Source organism: Rattus norvegicus, chromosome 3 (genome assembly GCF_021556685.1).
Source record: "Rattus norvegicus strain SHRSP/BbbUtx chromosome 3, alternate assembly SHRSP_T2T, whole genome shotgun sequence".
NCBI classification, from domain to species: Eukaryota; Metazoa; Chordata; class Mammalia; order Rodentia; family Muridae; genus Rattus; species Rattus norvegicus.
In genome coordinates, this window is record NC_141536.1 from 55,072,627 (window position 1) to 55,093,659 (window position 21,033).

The 21,033-nt window shown below is 43.4% G+C and overlaps 2 protein-coding genes across 6 annotated transcripts in view; one reads left to right on the plus strand and one right to left on the minus strand.

Moving 5' to 3' along the window:
- The window catches only part of Mettl8 (methyltransferase 8, tRNA N3-cytidine), a 93,851-nt gene extending 78,536 nt beyond the window's left edge, over positions 1-15,315 (minus strand). For 2 of the 3 annotated variants that reach the window (NM_001399514.1, NM_001399513.1), the window contains 1 exon segment: positions 15,098-15,315. Coding sequence is in view for 1 of the 3 variants with exons in the window: in XM_087653968.1 (XP_087510094.1) it covers positions 10,421-10,444 (24 nt within the window). In the remaining 2 variants the exon portion in view is untranslated. 3 annotated transcript variants of the gene reach the window in all.
- A 170-nt stretch (positions 15,316-15,485) lies between these two features.
- The window catches only part of Dcaf17 (DDB1 and CUL4 associated factor 17), a 31,670-nt gene continuing 26,122 nt past the window's right edge, over positions 15,486-21,033 (plus strand). For 2 of the 3 annotated variants that reach the window (NM_001398928.1, NM_001177688.2), the window contains 3 exon segments: positions 15,506-15,844; positions 16,198-16,301; positions 19,676-19,766. In NM_001398928.1, coding sequence (NP_001385857.1) covers positions 15,719-15,844; positions 16,198-16,301; positions 19,676-19,766 — 321 coding nt within the window. In that variant the 5' untranslated portion in view covers positions 15,506-15,718. 3 annotated transcript variants of the gene reach the window in all.

Sequence of the window (21,033 nt, forward strand, 5' to 3'; positions counted from 1 at the left end):
TCCTTTCTCCCTCCCAGATTTCCAGCTGGGAGGCCACATTACAACTGGCTGCCGTGTCTCCCAGGTCTGCTTCTGAAAGGAAGACTTCGTATCCGGGGTCCGGTGTTTTGAGGAGGGGTATTTTGGAGAATGTCTTTGGTGGACATTTATCACATTTTTCTCAGGACTATGGTCAGGGTATGAGGTTTGTTTGGGTTTGTTTGGGGGCTGGGGAGTAAAGCCAGGCCTTAGTACATGCTAGATACAACATGACACAACACATCAGGAGCGCTGCTCTCAGCGTGGCTGTCACTGCCGTTAACCTTGATGTCCAGCTGAAGCAGTCGGTACTTGATGAGTTGTTCCCTTGCTGAGGTGTCACTCCCCCACCCCTCTCCCTTTGTACTGTTCTTTGAAAGAAGTCACTATGGTCTGCACTCAGATTAATGCTGGCGTCAGCTTCAGTCGGAGAAGCTTATTTTTGCACAGTCAGAGGACAGTGCAGGCCCTTAACGGGTCAACGTGCTGAGAATAAATGACTGCCGGATGTCCGGTCATAGGGGGGCATTCAGGGCTGGTGACATGGCTCGGCAGAGAAAGAAGCTTGCTGTGCACGCCTGGTGACCTCTGCTTGATCTCTGGAATGCATACGAAGGTGAAAAAGGAGACCTAACTCCACCAAGTTTTGGTTTTTTTTATGTTTTTTGTTTTTTTTGACCTCCATGTCACTTCCACTTTAATAATTAATATATTTTTTAGGTGGGAGAGTTGAATCACACCCTACCACCACCACCATTAAGGTTCAGGAAAACGGCAGAGTAAGGGATGGGAAGACTGTAAGAGCCCTAAGTGAATGGGAGGGTGTGGTAGTGCTGAATTTAGGCACGGCATGGCAACCGCAGCTTTGAACTCACAGTAGCTGTGATTGTCTGCACAAAAGGTGCACGACATCAGCCTGTGTCATGGGAGGGGGAGGGGCTCACAGGTCCCCTCACTCTTCCCTGAGTATTTATACACAGCTCATGATTGGTGAGGGAGAAAGACATTTTCTTCAGTAGTGAGGTGCCTACACTCTTGTAACACCACTAATAAAACTTACTGGGTTAAAACAAAAACTACTGAAGTGGGGGTGGGGAGGGGCTGTTGGTTGGGAAGAGATAAAGGTCAGCAGCCGTGGGAGGGAGACAAAAAGGAGTAACGGGGGTGAATGTGGTTAAAGTACAGCATGTACGTGCATGAAAATGGCTTGATGAAACTCACTATTATGTCTAATAATATATGCTATTTAAAAATGAGAGACCAGAAAAGGGATAGGGGAAAGGCCATACTAGGATACTGGGTGATATCCTTCAAATAAAACGTAGAAATTTAAAAACCAAAAGGAAGTGGGAGCTGGGGCTGAGGAGATGTGTCAGTGGGTGAGGCACTTGCTGTGTAAGCACGAAGACCTGGGCTTGAACCTCCAGCCCCTACGTGAAATGTGGGTGCATCAGTGCATGTCTGTAGCCCCAGAACTCGGTGGGCAGAGACTGGTGGATCCTGGAGATATGCTGGCCAGACAGCGTGGCCAAAACAACAAGAGAGAAACCCCATTTCAAAACACAGAGTGTGACAGAAGATGTGTGGCTAGTTTTATGTCAATGACGCAAGCTAGTCATTTGGGAAGAGGGAACCTCAATTGAGACAATGCCCCACCAGATTGGCCTATCATGCATTTTTTTTTTTTTGACTGAAGATTGATGGTTGAGGACACAGTTCACTGTGGGTGGCACTATCCTTAGGCTGGGTGCTTTCAGAAGGCAGGCTGAGCAAGCCAGTAAGCAGCACCTGTCCATGTCCTTTGTTTAGGTTCCTCCCTTAAGAGCCTACCCTGACTTCATTCAGCAGTAGATTGTGACCAGAGAGTTGTAAGCTGAAAAAAATAAACCCTTTCCTCTCCAAGTTCTTCTTGGTCATGGTGTTTTATCACAGCAAAGAAACCCTTACTAAAATAGAGAACAACACCCAAAGCTGACATCTGCCTTTCATAAGCACGCATGCACGTGCACACACACACACACACACACACACACACATACACACATACATACACACACACACACATACACACATACATACACACACACACATACACACATACACACATACATACACACACATACACACACACACATACATATATACACGCGTGCACAAATACTTGCACACACACACACATACACACATACACACACACACACACACACATACACACATACACACATACATACACACACATACACACGCACACATACATATATACACGCGTGCACAAATACTTGCACACACACACACATACACACACACATACACACGCACACACACACACACACGCACACACACACGCACACATACACACGCGCACACACACACACACACGCACACACATACACACACACGCACATACACACACACATACACACGCACACACGCACACACACACGCACACACACACACGCACACATACACACGCGCACACACACGCACACACACACGCACACACATACACACACACGCACATACACACACACATACACACGCACACACGCACACACACACACACACATACACACGCACACACACACGCACACATACACACGCGCACACACACACACACGCACACATACACACGCGCACACACACACACACGCACACATACACACGCGCACACACACACACACACACACACACGCACACACGCACACACACACACACACGCACACACATACACACGCACACACACACGCACACACACGCACACATATCCTTTGATACACTTCCATCAGTGTGCTTCTGTTTTTAGCACTTTACACTTCCTGACATTGCCGGATGCCATATGCTCATCTTGTTTATTCTTCATCCGACTCTACAGCCAGCCATTTCTCCAAAGAGCCTTTGTTCCTTTTATTAGAGTCTGGTTGCTGAGTGAGTATGCTCTTTGCTAGTAGGCTGTCTTTTCTTCTGTACCCCCTTGGTTGGAAAAGGAAGCAAATACGTGTAAACGACCAACCAAGCAGCCAACCAGTTCCCATCTGTGGCTATAAATGTTTACGTCTGTACACATCCATGTCTCCATCAAACTAGAAGTTGAACCTGGTAGCTGGAGAACTGCAGCCTCCCACATGGACCAGGCCACGCCCCCTTCAGTCTCTCCTCTTAGGAAAGAGCACTGACTGCAGGTTGGGGAAGTCAAGCCAAGTTTCTCCACTTGCTTCCCAAGACCAAGGCAAATTTGAATCATGGCTTCAATCTTATCTGTGTTCTCCCTGTGACTGCTCTCACTTGCGCTACGCCAGGCTAGATCATGTGGTATGGAACTTATTGCCTTCTTTCCCATCCTCCTCCAAAAAACTCTTACACATGTCAGAAACTCCCTCTTGTGTCCAGAACGGAAGGGTATGACTCTTTAGGACTTCTGTCAGGCTACACATGGTGGCTATTTCTTCCAATGCTCTTCCCTTTCAAGGCCTGGTCTTGGTTGTCTGTGGCCATGAATCTGTTTCTCATTCTAAAGGGTAACCTCAGTTTGCTCCCTTCTATGAAGCTGCCACTCTTCTCTAACATAACAATGTTGAGCCTACCATTCTCTCTCTCTTCATTTTCAACAGCAGCAGCGTCCCTGACTCTAATGACTAGAGGCATAGAGCTAGCTTCCCTGTTTTCTTACCTAAACCTTTCCACTCTGATCCAGGGAACCCTGTTCCCATTACCACTACTTATTAATAGCTGTTTGATGCCAATGCCCACGGAAAAATGGCTTCTGTTGTCACCTCACACAGAGGCAATGTAGAGAGACTGGGAGAGAAATAAAGGGGATATAAGATGGGAAGGAAACCCTCACCCTGACGTTAGCTTGCTTTGCCTACTGACTGGGAATCAGGTTGCCTATGGAGTCAACATTGCCTTTTCAAAAAACTGGTCAGGCAAGGATGTTAAAAATCAAAACTATTCTTGCTCAGGGCCAAATATAACCTTGACTTGAACAGTATTAGTACTGCTGGGTGGTGGTAGTACATGCCTTTAATCCCAGCACTCGGGAGGCAGAAGCAAGTGGATCTCTGAGTTTGAGACCACCCTGGTCAACAGAGCAAGTTCCGAGATAGGCAGGGCTACATAGTGAAACCCTAGCTACACAGAAAAACCCTGTGCTAAAAAAACAAAACAAAACAAAACACCCACCACCACCAAAAAAAGTGTTAATACCTGCCTCTCAGCTATAACCTCCTAAAACATCTTACAATATCATTTATAAAAGGAAATTCTTTAAGAATATAAGTAACAGGGCTGGAGAGATGGCTCAGTGGTTAAGAGCACCCGAATGCTCTTCCAGAGGACCTGAGTTCAATTCCCAGTAACCACATGGTGGCTCACAACCATCTGTAATGAGTTCTGATGTGCTTGAAGATAGCAACACTGTACTCACATACATAAAATAAATAAAATTTTTAAAAAAAGAATATAAGTAACATATTTAAGAAATGTATGCATGTGCGTGTGTGTTTTGAGACAGGGTCTCACTATGTAGCCCTGGTTGGCCTGGAGCTAATTATGTAGAAGAGGCAAGCCTTGAACTCGTAAAGATCTGCCTGCCTCTGCCTCCCAAGACCTAGTCCATTTTTACTTATTTAAATTCTACTTAAATCTTAAGCTTTGCCTAATATTCAAACTGTTATAAATTACTCCCTTGAACAATTAAGAAACCCACAGAAGCACATACACAGCCATTTTAGACACCAAAATGTGTGCATCTTCCTAATGTCTATATTTAAATCTCAAGTGTGTACACTTAATGAACTTCAACCTTTGCCTTCCCCAGCTGCTCTTTCAGTGTTGTCAAGGATCCTGCTGTACCTGAGCAGGGGTCCCTAAGGGGAAGGGAATTTATGGCAGAACTTCCCGTGTCTCCCCAGCAACCATGACAATACCTCCAGTCTTACAGAGTTGCTCACCTCCTGGCCCCTGGCAGGAGAACCTCTGTATGCTCTGTATAGGGAGTGGTTTGTAGTGCTGGGGATGGAACGCGAGGCCTTATGGATGCTGGGCAAGTGTTCTATCCTTGAGCTACACATTCCCAGCCCACTCTGCATATATGCATAAATAGTTAAATTCTTTCCTCGTGGCCTGCATCTTGCCCTTACTCTCCCTAGCTTATGTATACCTTAAGCTTTGACCCAGGGCTGACGGCATGGCTCAGGGACAGAGTAGACAGTATATACAAGAGATTGGGTTTGATCATAGTGCATGCTCCCTCTCCCTTTTCTCCCTCCCCTTTCCCCTACTCTTCCTGGAATGTAAGGATCCTAGTTTTGGCAAATGTATACCATCATTATAGTTTTATATAAAATAGTTTATCACCCTAAAAAGAACAGTCCGAGTGTGCACTACTAAGCCCTCTCTATTCCTGCTGTGCCTTCTCTAAGAGAATGCACTGGGTATCGTGTTTGCATCTCATCCTTTGCCCTCACATGATGCTTGTATCTGTGAGCATATGCGATCTCACTTCAGTCCTAAAGTAGCCACTCAGCAGACGACTCGGTCAAGATCTCAGTAAGCGAGCTGCTGGCACGACAACAGGCCTTCCATGCCTGCAATGATGCTCTTTTCGCTACACAGTCCTCTGCAGCCGAGTGAGTGGGATTGTTTGTGCAGTGTTGAAGGGGCTCCGAGGGGCATTTAGATTCTATTCTTTGTTGACTAAAGCTTTAACGGTTAAAAAGAAAATATGAGGAAATGGAGTTTAGTTCTGGAAATTTGGTTAACTCGATGCCTCAGAAGGCTTTCTGCTATGCAACATCTCCCCCGAATGCTGTGTAAACAAGCAAAAATATATATATTATGTTAACGACATACATCATTGAGCCAGCAAGCCAGAAATAAATTTTCAGAAACCAAAATTTCAGACCCGATTGAGCGCTGGAGCCAGCAGAAACCCAAAGACCACAATGCACAAAAACAAAATATGTCACCACAGTTATCTAAATGAACTCATTTAAGTCTAACTTTACCACACTATCAAATAGAGGGGAAAAATCATAGACCGCTGCAGCATAGGCACAGAAAGCACGGATAAAATTCAATGTCTAGTTGACCAAATAAGCAAAACCTTTAGTCAAAATGGAACAGGAGAGAATTTTATTAACCTGATAAAAGATGAGCCAAGCCGTCAGCACCCCACGACGTTAAGGGACCCCAGCCGGCACACAGGGAGATCTTAGCAGACCAGGACATGTTTACACATGGTTTTAAGCCAACCAGCCATTCTGTCTTTCTACAAACTGACCAACCCTAAGTTAGGGGAGGAAGACCCTTCAGAGATTTTAAATCCCAGACCTTGGGAACAGACTAGACATAGCTCTCTGAATTGTTCTCCAGAGTGGCAGAGGTCCTTTTCTCTGTGCCCCCTACATGGGTGTTTCCTCACGCCCAATACGAGCTTTTCTTCACCTGCTGGTTCTACCCGATCTTGTTTGTGTGTTGAGATTTCTCTGCTGCTACCTTTTGCACTTGAGGTTTCTCCTGTTTTTAACTTTAACCGGCAGAGGAGGCAGAGGAAATGAACCCTATCAAGACCTCTTGCTGGTAGCAATGTTATCCTCAGAAGTAGCCATTGTCTTTATAAATACTAGAGTGAATTATCAGTATGGTTACCAGAGTAGAAACTCAACTGCAAATTTGGGTAAAGACAGTAAAAGAGGTAGTAAAAATGAAAGACGAAGGGCAGATAATTAACAAAACTCTCCCAGTTTCCAGAGGGAAATCAACATTGGAGAAAACTCTGGACACCCACAGGTGACCATTATTACAATTAAACAGGAAGTTTGGCAAAGTTGCTCTACTACAGAAGATAAATGCATGTTTATGTACCCAAAACAAATGTAATTCTAAAAAAAAAGGGGAGGGGGCAATTGGACCAACAGGTAAAGGCATTTGCCACCAAGCCTGATTATCAGTTTGATCCTTAGAACCTACAAAGAGGGAGAGAACACATCCTGTAAACTTGTCTTTTGCCTCCAAACAAGTACACACACACACACACACACACACACACACACACACACCCCACTAAATACATTACATAGTAAAACAAAATGTTGATCAAATTAAGAACCATAATTTTTAGCCAGGCATGGCAGTACATGCCTGTCATCCCACATGGGGGAGACTTTGGCTGGAAGACTAAGTCTGAGGCCCAGGAATTTCATAATGAGTTCCTGTTACAAGAAATCAAAACAAACATATATGCACATATATATTTATAGTATTTATTAAAATATGATATTCAAACATGCAAAATATTTAAGTCCTTGGAGGAAAAACGATCAAACTTCAAAGAAACTAAAGATGATGTAAAGAAACAAGGAAAGGATGTTTCTGGACTAATTTAAAGAGGCTTGGCTCTCCAGGCTCTTCAGTTTGAGATCCCGGTGAGGGAGCTGGAGAGATGGTTCAGCAGTTAACAGTACCTGCTGCTCTTGCAGAGGTCCTGAGTTCAGTTTCTCGAAGTGACAGAACAGCTCACCACTGTCTATAATTCCAGTCCTAGGGGATCCAATGCCCTCATCTTACCTCAGTGGGCACCAGGCATGCATGTAGGCAAAACATTCATTCGCATAAAATAACATAAAAAACAAATCTACTTTTTAAATTCTAGTGAGGTTTACTGTGGAACTTAAGTGGTTTTAAAATGAAAAGTACAAATAGCAGGAAAAAAAAAAAACCCACAGAGCGAGAGAGACATTTCTGAGTTAAAGCCTTGCCCCACCAGCTGTCAAGCTCTGTTACAAAACTGACTGTAATAATTAGTCAGCTATTAGCTCAGAGAGAGAAAAATAGAACAGAACAGAGGCCAGAAACAGAGCCGACCATGTGCTGTGCCTTAAACATGGCTCAGGTGCCCAAAGGCTCGTGCACAGGAAGCTTGATTCCTGGTATGAAGTGGTGAAAGGCATTAGAACCTTTAAGAACAGGGTTAGTGGAAGGTGAGTGGACTGCTGGAGGCACTGTTCCTGGGAAGGACTAATATAGTTTTCACCAGAACTTGCTCAGTTCCTAGTTCATAGAAAATGAGCAAGGGTGGCCCCTAAACCTCTAGCTTCCTGCTACCTTATGATCTCTGGTTCTCACTCATGTTCCCACCATGTTGTGATGCAGCCAGGGTGGCTTTCCAAGAAGTCACACAAATTCAGCCAAAGGATCCTGGACCTCCAGCCTCCATATGTAGGAATTAAATAAACTTCTTTATTATTATTTTGCTATACGAACAAAAGATAAAGTTACCACATGTGTAATTTGATGTATAATAGACCTAACACTGATGATCTACATAGAAATGAAGACTAGTCAATAACACATAACAAATGTTTCCGAGACAAGTGACTACTTGTATATGAAAAATAATAAAATGGATCACTAGCTTACATCAGTCCTGTATTTAATTAAGGACTTAAATGGAAAAGACACATTTTAAAAGGTTTTTGTTGTTGCTGTGTTTTGGAGGGGGAGGGGAGTCAAGACAGGGTTTCTCTGTGTGGTCCTGGTTATCCTGGAACTCACTCTGTAGACCAAGCTGGCTTCAAACTCACAGAACTCCATCTATTCCTACTTCCTAAATACTGGGATTTAGGGCTTCGTAAACAAGAATCACAATGTTTTAATACCACAGAAAAATTCAAAATAATTTTTACCTGATTTAAGTTAAAAGCTGCTTTTCTGTACAGTACCAAGCCATCTCAGGGCTATATTCAGAGCAAGCACCCTACCAACTGAGTCACATCCACGGCCTCACACAATTGATTTCTCTTTGCATCCCTAATATCCATTACATCAGAAGTCCTCTTACCTGTGCTTCTGAAATACATCAGTAGCTAGGCATGGTAATGTACCATTCTCGGCATTCAGGAAGCTGAGGCAGGACAACCAGGACCTCAGGAAAACCAGCCTGAATTACACAGTAAAACTGAAGCCAGTCCGAACCATATACAGTGAGACTTTTTTAAATTAATAAAAATTAATTAATATGAAAGCAAATTTTCATACCAATGATATAGATATGCTTGTGTTTGTTTTTGAGACTTTATTTCACCATGATTCCTGGCTAGCCTGGAACTCACAGAGACCTGCCTCTCAAGGAATATTAGAATTAAATACATGTCCAGCCCAGCCTGTGTATTTTAATAGAAATAATTGTATCTCAGTGCTAGGGAGATGGCTCGGTGAGTATAAGGAATCTGCTTGTGCAAGCATGAAGACCTGAGTTTGGATCCTCACACCCACACAAAAAAATGCAAGGTATGGTTGTGCATATCTGTTGTGCCCAGCAAAGTGGGAGCAGAAATGGACAGACTGTCATAGGTGAGCACTGGGTTCAATGAGAGACCCCGCCTTAAAGGTATTTAGGGAGAAAAAACATGCACACTCATAAATGTGCACACACATTTGCACATGCACATGCATGCACATGCTACACACACAAATAAATTAATAAGAAAGAACTAAATCTTAGCCGAGTGATATTATAAGATGTAGACCATCTTCAAAGTTTTTTTCCAGAGTTGACAGACTTTGTAATTATCACTGCTGAGAATACTACTTTGCATAAATTCCTAGTACAAACTGGCAGGAGGCATCTTTAGGACCTTCTCAGATATTGTTGGAAATTCTGCCCTAATCACAAGCCAAAACTCATTTCACAATTTATGAAACTCAAGTCTGCAACCCGAACGGCAAGTTTTAAGTCAAATGTTCTAAGTCCGAATAGTCTAAGGATATAATAATTTGATCCTCACATGCTGAGGCATGATGGTAGGGAAATACAAAGAGTCCTTGTTTTCCATATTTAAACCATTATGAACAGAAGAGCTTGTATAGACATTCCAAACACTGCAATTCACAGTACACGATAGCCTTGCATCTGAACTAATGTTTTCAGGAAGTGTGTTCTGTGGTGTAACAGCCTGTGTAGTGTAAAGTGTGTACTCTGTGTGTTCAGAACTAAGGCTGTAACGTACACAAGTACTGCCAGAAACCCGTCAGATTCAACACGCATTTGATTTTCTAATTAATTCTTGGTTGTGCATTCAGAAACCTTTTACTATTGCCAAGTTTCTGGTGGCCCCCACACTCAGACATGTGATCCCGTAATAGGTGGAATCCAGTTTAAGAAGCTGGGTCTACCAGTGCAGTCTTCACACTAAAGCCAAACAGACGTCATTAAAACAAACTACAACATACTACCCACCTCCTCAAAGCCTCTTGTGGCTTTCTGTCTCAACAGAACTAACTCAAACTCCTTCCTTTAGCCTGAAAGGCTGGACATGGCTTGGTCCCTGCCTACTTCTCTGAGTTTATCTCCCTCCTGTATACAAAAGAGCTAAACCAGTGTTCTGGACATTTTAGAACAAACCTTAAGAATCCCGTAATTGATCATCGCTTTGCCTGGGTGCTTGCTTTTGTTTGAGACAGGTCTCACGGCGCCATTCTCTAAGCCAGGGTAGCCTTAAACTCACACGGGCTCTTGTGCCTCAACCTCTTGAGTGCTGGGATTCCAAGCATGAGTCACAATGCCCTCTCTTTCCTGAGACTGTTGAAAGCTCCTCTTTTAGAGGGGCCTTCTCTGACCACTCCGGCTAAAGTGGGGCTCCCAGCTTTATTTCTATTACCTAAGAAATCTGTGTTTTCAACCAATAATGATTACGTGTAACACTGAGTACTCTCTAGCTCAGTGGTCCTCAACCTTCCCAATGCTGCCACCCTTAATACAGCTCCTCATGGTGTGATGACCCCCAACCACAAAGTACTCCATTGCTACTTCATAACTGCCATTTTGCTACTGTTATGAATCATAATGTGAAATATCTGATGTGCAGGGTATCTGATTTGCGACCCCTGTAAAAAGGTGGTTCAACCCCAAAAGGGTTCATGACCCACAGGCTGAGAACTGCTCTAGCTGATCCTCTGATCACAATCACTGTTATACCCTGTGCCAAAACAGGTCCCAGCCCAGACAGAGGACAATAACTGTGGAACAATGGCCTCCAATGGCCTAGCCTGAGTGCTTAATATTTAGTTAAATCACTTTTTTAAAAAACAACAACAAAAAAGCAAATCATATAAACAGAAAGCATTTTCCTAACCTCCAAATCCACATTTTCTAATCTTTAAAATATCATGGATAAGATGTATTTTGCTAACGTTAAACAAAGAATGGGGGCGGAACACAAAACCAATATTCATTTTTTTGCTCCCCAAACTAGAGAATCTGTAAGTGTAAATTGTATCTGTTAACACTATTTTACCTTCTACATATTTAAAAAAAAATAAACTTACGACATATAAAAAGCTTACTTTTTTTTAAAGACAGAATCTAACTATTTTGCCTAAGCTGTCTGGAAGCTCACTCTGTTGACCAGGCTGGCCTCAAACTCTTAGAGGTCCATCTGCCTCTGCCTCCTGAGTGCTAGCACTAAAAGTGTGTAGTACCACGACCAGCTGGAAAATACCTGCTTTAAAGATAGAATTCAGAGGTGTTTGTATTTCTCCTTTCTACTGGAGCTTCCTACTAATTTAAAGAGTAAGAGGGGACTAAGTCTTCATTGATGCTAAAAGCACTTACCTGCTGATCATAGGCTCTACACATTAGTTTTGTAGGCCATTCATTCATTCATTCATTCATGCATTCATTCAATATGTACATGCTTTAAGTAGTGTTCTAAAGAGGCAGAACGATACCCCAGCTCATTTTTCTGCCTAGCTTATCTCAATGTAGTGCCACAAGCATATGCATAGTATCACGGGGACATAGTCAGGGCTGCTTAGCCAGTGGGGTCAGGGAAAGGGTCCAAGTAGGACTATGCCATCTGGGAAGGGTCCTGAGCATAATATCTGAAAGGAAGATTGCAGGGAGAGCTCTGAAGAAAATCTCAAACAGAAAGGCTTGAGCAAGCAGACAAACATTAGAACAGGAAAAAACATGAAAGACAGTCAAGAGACACGCTGAGAATGTAGCAAGGAAAGGATAGCACCATGTCCTGTACAGGACACTAAGGGGCTCTGATCGGTCCTCTATGACCCCTTAGGGATCTGTGTGTGTAGTCCCCAGACCACCTTTTATCTGACTGCTGTTTTGGGTTTCAGGTCTCACATTTAAGATTACAGGTGCATTGCCCAACTAACTGCATGTGAGTAATTAACAAACCCTGACTAGTCTTCTGTCAATCTGACACAAACTATTATCAACTGTGAGAAGAAAACCTCAATAGAGGAAAATAACTCTGTAATGACAATTCTTAACCTGTGGGTTGAAACCCCTTTTGGGCGTCAAACAACCCTTTCACAGGGGTCGCCTAAGAAGACCATCGGAAAACACAGAGATTTTACACTAAGATTCACAACAGTAGCAAAGTGACGGTTATGAAGTAGCAGTGAGAATAATTTCATTGTTGGGGGTCACCACAACACGAGGAATTGAATTATAGGGTCACAGCCTTAGGCTGTAGGCAGGCAGGCAGGCTGGTAGGTCTTTTTTCCTAATTACTGATTGATGGGGGAGGGACCAGCCCAGTGTATGTGGCCCTGGTGTTCTATAATAAAGCAGCATTAGCAATCCATGAGGAACAAGCCAGTAAGCAGCTCCCTTCCATGGCTTCTACATCAGCTCCTGTCAAGGTTTGAGTTCTTGCCTTGGTGTCAATGAACAAGTGATTCAGGGTATATAAGCTAAATAAACCCTTTCTGACCCAAGTTGCTTTTGGTCTTGGTGTTTCATTACAGCAATAGAAAAGTAACTAGGACACTTATTGCATGTAAATGATGCTGCCCAGTGAAGAGCAAGGAAAGTCAAGGCACCCGGAGCAAGGGAAAGTCTCATCATGGATTAAATGAAGACTGGGAACACTGAGTAATCTGCAACACTAGAAAAATATATATAGGTCTCAATGTAAGAGAAGTGAGCCAAGACTGAGAGGACAGATTTGCTTTCTGAACTTTTAAAGTCCAGCAAAACAGTATCAATGTTCACAAAGAATAAGTGTTCACTTGAATTTACTGGTCATATAGTTCCGCTTCATTTAATCTACAAATGCCTGATTATTATAAGAGCTGCATAGGACTTTACATATGGCTTTATATTTGCATATATTTAACATACTAAAAATACGTTAACAATGAAAGACTCTAGGTCAGATTCCGGTTTGAGATGTTCTGCAATAGGTTGCCACTAAGAATGATGTGACAGCTTTGCGCATTAGTGAAATCGCTCTCCAAAAACTGTGGCAGGTTGGGAGAGTCTCCAAGTGTAGGCAGAAAAGAACAATCAGAAGGCTAATTAATAACGTGCTAGAAATGGGAAGGCATGAGACTACTGAGATGAAAGGACTGGACAGAAATAGAATCAAAAGTACTTGGTTGTGGGAGAAGCAAAGACAATCTAATGACTCTCCTTGGGGACCTCAGTGGTAAGATAAATTCCACAGGAAGGGTATGTTCCAGAATGCTAGGTAAGGGGTTGGGGATTTAGCTCAGTGGTAGAGCACTTGCCTAGCAAGTGCAAGGCCCTGGGTTCGGTCCCCAGCTCCGAAAAAAGAAAAAAACAAAAACAAAAAACAGAATGCTAGGTAAGAAAGAATGGGGACTGCCTAAGCTGTGCACATTGTGCAGTCCCTTCTTGCTCCCCCACAGCACCACCCGGCTCACTGGCTGTCAAACATGATGAAAGAAACCACTTACTATGATGACTTAGGGACCAAGCTTGATGCCACTCAGGAAAACCTGAAAAACACTGAGAGGCAACTGGCCTTGAAGTACCACCCAGCTAAGAGTGTAAGTAAAGGAGAAGCATGTGAACAGACTTCTCAAGCTTTCAGAGTTCCAGGAGGATAAGCATTTAGATCTGGTAGAAACCTGAGGTGCTTTGATCCAAACCAAGAAAGAGGGCACAATTACAGTGGAGCAGCAGATGAGGGGGATGGCCACCGTGTCTGAGGGGTGGTCTGTGTCCAGCTGTTGAATAACTCACTGCTGGGACTTAACATGTGGAAGTGATGAATGAGCAGAGGGTACGATCACAACAGGCCCACTCCTTGCTATTGTTTTTGGTTTAATATTCAAGTATAGTGGCCTTTTAGAAGTCATGTGAAAAATAAGTCCAGAAACCAAAGCTCAGCCATGGTAGGAGAGCACAGAAAGACAAGAAAGAAATGATGAGTGCAATTCAGCAATGATTTGCATTTCGCTTCAGCCAAAGAAAATCCAGCTATATTTTTCTGGGTTCCAGCGTTTCCGTGACAGCTGCATTCATGAATGACCAAATTAACGATTGTAGAGCTTTCTAAAAATATGCAAAGCACTCACTCCACCCTATGCTATGAGCAGGTCATGAAATATTAGGGAAAAAAACTCCAACAAAACAACCAACCAACAAACAAACAAAAAAGCCAGATCCCGAAGGAAATGCATCAAGGGTAATAAGAGTTTTCCCTTTAAAGCAACGAAACTATACTAAACGGTTAAATTCTGACCCAGCAACTCATCTGGTCTTGTACTTCTCTGGCCATCAGAAAGCTGGTGTGATGACTGACTTGTTCTTTAAGCACTTAAGATCACAGAGAGGCATGCCAAGTCTATGTGGGAGCTGCAGACACCACACTAAAGGGGTTTTAAATGAGGTAACCGGTGGCATTTGGTATATGGTTACGGAAATTTTTAGTATGTTGGCAATCGTGTACACGCAGGCTGAGCTAGTTAACAGAGAATGTCATTTTTTACTTAAAGAAGTCAACCTGGATTATCTTAGGCAATCCAATAAGAATGCAAACATTTCATATTTTATTCCCTATAAGGGGGAAAAAAATGGAAGCAAGGAGGAAGAAAACAGCAATTACCACAAAATCAGTCAGCGTCCCCGCTGGCCACACAAGGGCGGGCCTCTGGGAAAAAGAAATTCAATCCTACTTTGGTGGGAAAACCAGCGTCTTTCACCACTAATTACAACACACAAGCATAGTGTTTATACAACTAAATGTGTAAGTCAACCTCATCCACTACGTCCCATGTGAGGCTGATGAGGGAAAGCCACGGGGCATACCTTTGGAGGGTCCCACTGGACACAACGCCCCTCTGGACACGTGGCCAGAGCCTTGTAGAGTAAAGGTGGGGTTGGCAAGCGTCCCACCACCAGGGCAGAAAGGGACTGCTTCTTTGGTGCAGGACACACGGGAGAAGCTACACCACCAAGCGGCTGCACAGCGCCCCCAAGTCTCTCCAACTTAGCCGCGTACAGCCCGGAAGACTACCTTACCCACTGCGCAGCTCTACAGCGCAGCCTAATAAGGGCCCGGAGAGGCGGACTGGGGGCGGGGCGGGGCCCGAACCAGTCCTCGCTCTGCCTGACGGAAATTGTAGTTCTGAAAAAGCCAGGGGGCGGGGAAAAAGACCGTGGGAACTACATTTCCGGGAGAGGGAGTGGCTACGGCGGACTGCGTGTTGCAGCGGCAATCCCGTGAGCAGAAGGAAGGGCCCGGAAGGCGCCGTTGGTTCTGTTCCTTTGCTCCAAACCCTTGTGGTGCTACCTCTTGGTCTCTGTCCCGAGTGCCCAGTGCGGTGCTCCGGCGTCAGCCTTCCCTTGAGACTCGCAGGTGTGGCGGCTGCCACCCCTCGCGGAAGTGAGGGGCGCGCCCCTCCAGGGCCCTGCGGACCCCGAGCCTCCATGGGCCGGACCCGGAAGGCCAATGTGTGCCCCAGGCTGAGTCGCCGTGCTCTGGGCTTCTACACACGCGACGCGGGCGTGGTGCAGAGGACGAACCTGGGCATCCTGCGGGCGCTGGTGTGCCAGGTGACGCCCGCCGTAGTCGGGGTGCCCGGGGTCCAACCTCCTGCCGGGCAGCGGTTTTTTCGCGCTCTGATTCCCCTTTGAGGGTCATACATGGGGAGGGGCATCCGTATCCTGCAATTAGGGTGTTAGAAAATAGGTACTACTCATAGGTTCGCCGCCTGGCTCTAGTTTTAAAAAGCTTCTTTTGCCTTCTTGCAAACCATCTATTCAAAACATAGGTTACCAACACCTATGGGAGGGAGAAGAAAAAAACCAATGTACTTAAAAACTGTAGATTTAAACTACCCACCTAAAATGGTTCCATAGCAGGGGGCTGAGTTCTTTCCTAAACTGAAATTCTTTGTATCTTTCAGGAGAGTACTAAATTTAAGAATGTTTGGACAACTCATTCCAAGTCACCTATAGCCTATGAGAGAGGAAGAATATATTTTGACAATTACCGGTGCTGTGTCAGCAGGTAAATTCTTAGTGATGATTTTTTTTTTTTTTGCCGTAATTCACCTGACCTGTAGTTTTTATAGAACCACGTGGCTTCTTTAGTGCTTAGTGAAATAGGAAGATGAAAAAAAAAATGAGTCCATAATAAAACTAGGTGGACATGCATGTGATTTTAAAAACTCATTAAGTCTAAAGTTACCGGTTTCGTCTCTGTAAATACTTATTTCACACAAAATTATAGCACAGGGGAAATAATACGTTTCTCAGCACTATTTGCTGTTTTATACCGTATAAAGATCAGAGTCGAGAAAAGGGGTTGTGATATAATTAGATGCTGCTTAGGAGATGGGTATTTTGTTTTAGAAGTACTTATTTTTTTTTTTCCAAGAGAAAAAAAAAATCAGACCAAAGTATAGTATCTGCAGATAAATAGTTATTAAGTCAGCCTCCAGCCATTCAAGGTCAGGCCGAACAGAACGTCACAGTGAATTGATGCTTCCATGCCCGTTACCTAGATTAAGAAATTATGGAATTGCCTCCCTTTATCTTTCCCTTTGCATCTGTAGGAATTAAGGGCATTTTTCTGTATGTCAACCTTCAGGAGTATTCCTCAAGAGCCAACCACCTTGTTGGGATAGGTTCTCCTTTCACTGGACCGGGAAGTTAGGATGCCAGTAGATGGCCTGGCCAGCAAGCCCTGTGAATTTGCCTGTCCCCACCTCCACAGGTCTGGAATTACAAGTAGCAGGAATCATTAGGGGTAGGGACTCTAAACTCGGGTCCTCATTCTGGCAGGGCACCAGCTGAAGCTATCTCAGAAGTGATAAATAACATCTAAGTTCTTTTCTTGTTGGATCAGAAACTAGAAGTCAGAGACTGGTGATTTTTGAGGTTTGCCTTGACTCCAGTTGATATCTATTTTTTGTACTTTGGCAAATTGCCCAATCTACGACTTAGCCTTTAGTGCCAGTGAATCTACCCAAGTCCCTCCATTTGCCCTTGGCTATAACTTCAATGATTTACAGAGTGCACACATACTTGAGATTCTCTGTCTCTGTCTCTGCCTCTGTTGCAGATAAAGTCAATTTTATTGGAAAGAACTATAGGGGCTGTTTCGTGACCTGCTTCTTCAAGCCAACTCCATGGAATTGGTCACAGGTGTTGATGCAGGGACTCCCCTAATAGTAAAAGCTGAGCAGTTCAGGTGGAGGGAATACTCAGGCCAGGGAAGAAAGATATGGCCAATCTGGACCTTACAAAGAGAAGTGTAGTCATACCCAAGGTAGAGCCTCCATGGGAGCCCCGACTTTCAAATGTACTAACGTAGGACTCAGCCCCAACAAACACATGGCTGGAGCTAGATGAAAATGAGGTCACCCTTCCCATTTTCTGGAGCTTGCCTTCCGAGTCAGAGCTGTGGGGGAAGGATCCTAGAACTCTCTCATAACAGTTTAGAGCTGTGGTACCATCTTGTTGAGCTAGAAGAAAGATGGCAGCCACGACTGGTTCAAGCACCATGGACTTCCACTGTTCTTACTGAATTCCAGGAGGTTTTCTGGAATAAACACTTCTTCGTTTGCTTTTATGACAACAACCAAAGGCTTTAAGTGGTTATCCTTTAATCATTCCATCAGTTTCCCAGAAGGCAGTGTCTATAAGCCTCCAATTCTAGCAGTGGCAACCTGGACGTTCTCTCTTATGTTCCTGATGCCAAGCATCTGCCTTGCAGTGGTAACAGTGACTCTTTGTCACCATTTAATACCCAGTGCATTGCTTTCCCGAGTCAGAGACAGTTGTTTTGATTTTAAAAAGTTCAGTCAGAGAAAATGCTTTGATTAATGTCTCAGTAATAAATGATACAGGCGTTCTTCACCAGGCTGTTGAGGAGGGTTGCACCCACAGGTAGAATCGCAGGAGATTGCTTTCACTCCCGTGACATTCACTTTGATTTAAACCTTTGAGTTCCTGAGAGAATATCAGAGGTGAATAAAATGTCATCCTGGAAATTGTTTCTCTTCTCAGTAGTTGAACTTTAAAGTTCATCAGTTAAAAAGAAAAGAAGAGATCTATGACTGCATCTCAGTAGTTGTCAGAGTAGAGACTAGCTGGGGGTGTAGTAAGTGGCCGTGGCCTCAGCCCAGGGAAACTGAGGCAAAGAGGATTGCTTGGGGACAGCCAGGGCACCCATAGCAAGATTGTTTCAAAAGTAAGCATCAAGGATACAGTTTTCACTTTTTAGGTAAAGAGGGCATGAGTGTAGTTCTGGGGCAGGGCTGACAGAGCACCTGAAATGTTTCCCAAGCTAGCTTGAAGTTGCTGGAACATATGATGTTCAATGATAGTAGAAATAGACACATTTAATATTTATGGAAGGAATAAAGTAGACATAAAGAGTGTTTCTTTTTGTATTCACAAATGTTCATTCAAAACAATATGTCTTAGTCAGAGTTACTATTGCTGTTAGGAAATACCATGATCAAGTAAACCTGTGGAGAAAAGGGTTTTTTTTGACTTATGCTTCCACATCACTATTCATCCCTGAAGAAAATCAGGACAGGAACTCAAACATGATATAGAAGAATGCTGCTTACTGACTTGCTCCCTCTGGCTTGCTCAACCTGCTCCATGTAGAACTCAGGACCAGCAACCTAGGGATGGCAACACCCACAATGGTACCCTCAGAGTCACTAATTAAGAAAATGCCTACAGGCTTTCCTACAGTATGATCTTTACAGACATTTTCTTACTTGAGGTTCCCTCTTCTCTGGTTAGCCTAGTGTATGTGAAGTTAACATAAAACTAGCCAACACATAATGGGACCCTTTTTTAATCTATATATTATCCTTGAGAGCAACAGAATAAACTCAGTGAATTCAACAGACATTTACAGTAAATGTTTAAGGATTTAATTAAGAATTCAGTTTAATAGTATTTAATAAAGCAATTTCCAGGTAACTTTATTTACATAAGGAAAATCTGGAAGATGAACCAAATGTGTGTTTGTTTTAAGTGGTTATCATTTTTATTAATTTTACTTATGTGTGTGCATCTGTGCTTATATACATGTGTGAGAAAAGGTCCCTAGCCATTGGATGCCCTCAAACTGGAATTACAGAGCCTCGTAGGAACCAAACCTGAGTTCCTGAAGAGTAGCAAGTGCTCCTAACTGCCCAACCATCTCTTTTGATTTTTTTTTTTTTTACATTTTTTTCTTGTGTTTGTGTATCATGAATTTGTGATTTAAAAAAAAAAGGGCAGCTTAGGAAAACAATAGAAAGTTGGAATTTGGGACTATAAACATGTAAAAGAAATGTCTCAAATCTGAGCAAAGACCACCTCGGTTTAAAAGTAATAATAATAATAATAATGCCTTTTTTTTTCTTTTTCCCCCAGTGTTGCATCAGAGCCAAGAAAACTTTATGAAATGCCAAAATGTTCCAAATCAGAAAAAATTGAGGATGCTTTATTATGGGAATGCCCAGTGGTGAGATTTCTTTATAGAGCATTGGTTTTTAAAACTCCCCCAACACACACACACACACACACACACACTCTCACACACACCCCCTTTTTTTTTTTTTTTCTGGAGCTGGGGACCGAATCCAGGGCCTTGCGCTTCCTAGGCAAGCGCTCTACCACTGAGCTAAATCCCCAACCCCTCACACCCCTTTTCTTGATTATTGCACACACACACCTTGTCTTGATTATTGCACACACATACACACACACACCTTATCTTGATTATTGCACACACACACACACACACACACTCACCTTGTCTTGATTATTGCATACACACACACACACACACACACACACACACACACACACACAGGCTGTGTGTAAATAGAACCTACTGAGTCTATTTACTGTTGCTCATGTGTATATGTGTTTAGGCTGATGGGATTGGATAGCCTGCCAGGAGGCTGGTCCCTGGCAAGGATTGGTTTCCCCTCTCTTAGAAGCCATTAATTGCCTATAGCTCTTTACCTAGGGGGTGGGGCCTCTTGAGCTTCCCCATCCGTGTTGGGATGCCAGCTGGTGCTGCCATTGTGTAGGTCTCGTTTAGGCAGCAGTGTTGTTGAGATTTCATGAGTGTAAGTCCTGTTATATATAGAAAACACAACCTCTGGCTTTTGTATCCTTTCTCTCCTCTCTTCCACAATGTTCTTTAAAGTATTTAAAGTAGTTTCTTAAAAGAACTAGTCATTATTAGTGTATTATTTAAAGGATAAAATTAAAATTATTTTTAAAAACATTATTCCAGGCTGGAAAGGTAATGATGCTTACTGCCAAGTCTGATGAGCTGAGTTCAGCCACCAGGACACACTTTCAGAGTTTCAGAAGTTGTCTTTTGACCTCCTCATATGTTCCTGTGTGTGTGTGTGTGTGTGTGTGTGTGTGTGTGTGTGCGAGCGCACGCAAACACATGCATACACACAGATACATACATATAATATTTTTAATCAATATTTGGAATTCATTTATTTATTTTGAGCAGGCTCATGTGTGAGCCCAGGCTAACTTAAGATTTGATGTGTAGCCTGGCATGAGCTTGAACCTTGGACTTCATCCACCCCTGACTGCCGGGCGGCAGGGATGTATCACTATGTTCAATTTATTATGAAAAAAAAAATTTTTTTTTTTTTTTTGCTTCTTTTTTTCGGAGCTGGGGACTGAACCCAGGGCCTTGCGCTTCCTAGGTAAGCGCTCTACCGCTGAGCTAAATCCCCAGCCCCTATTATTATGAA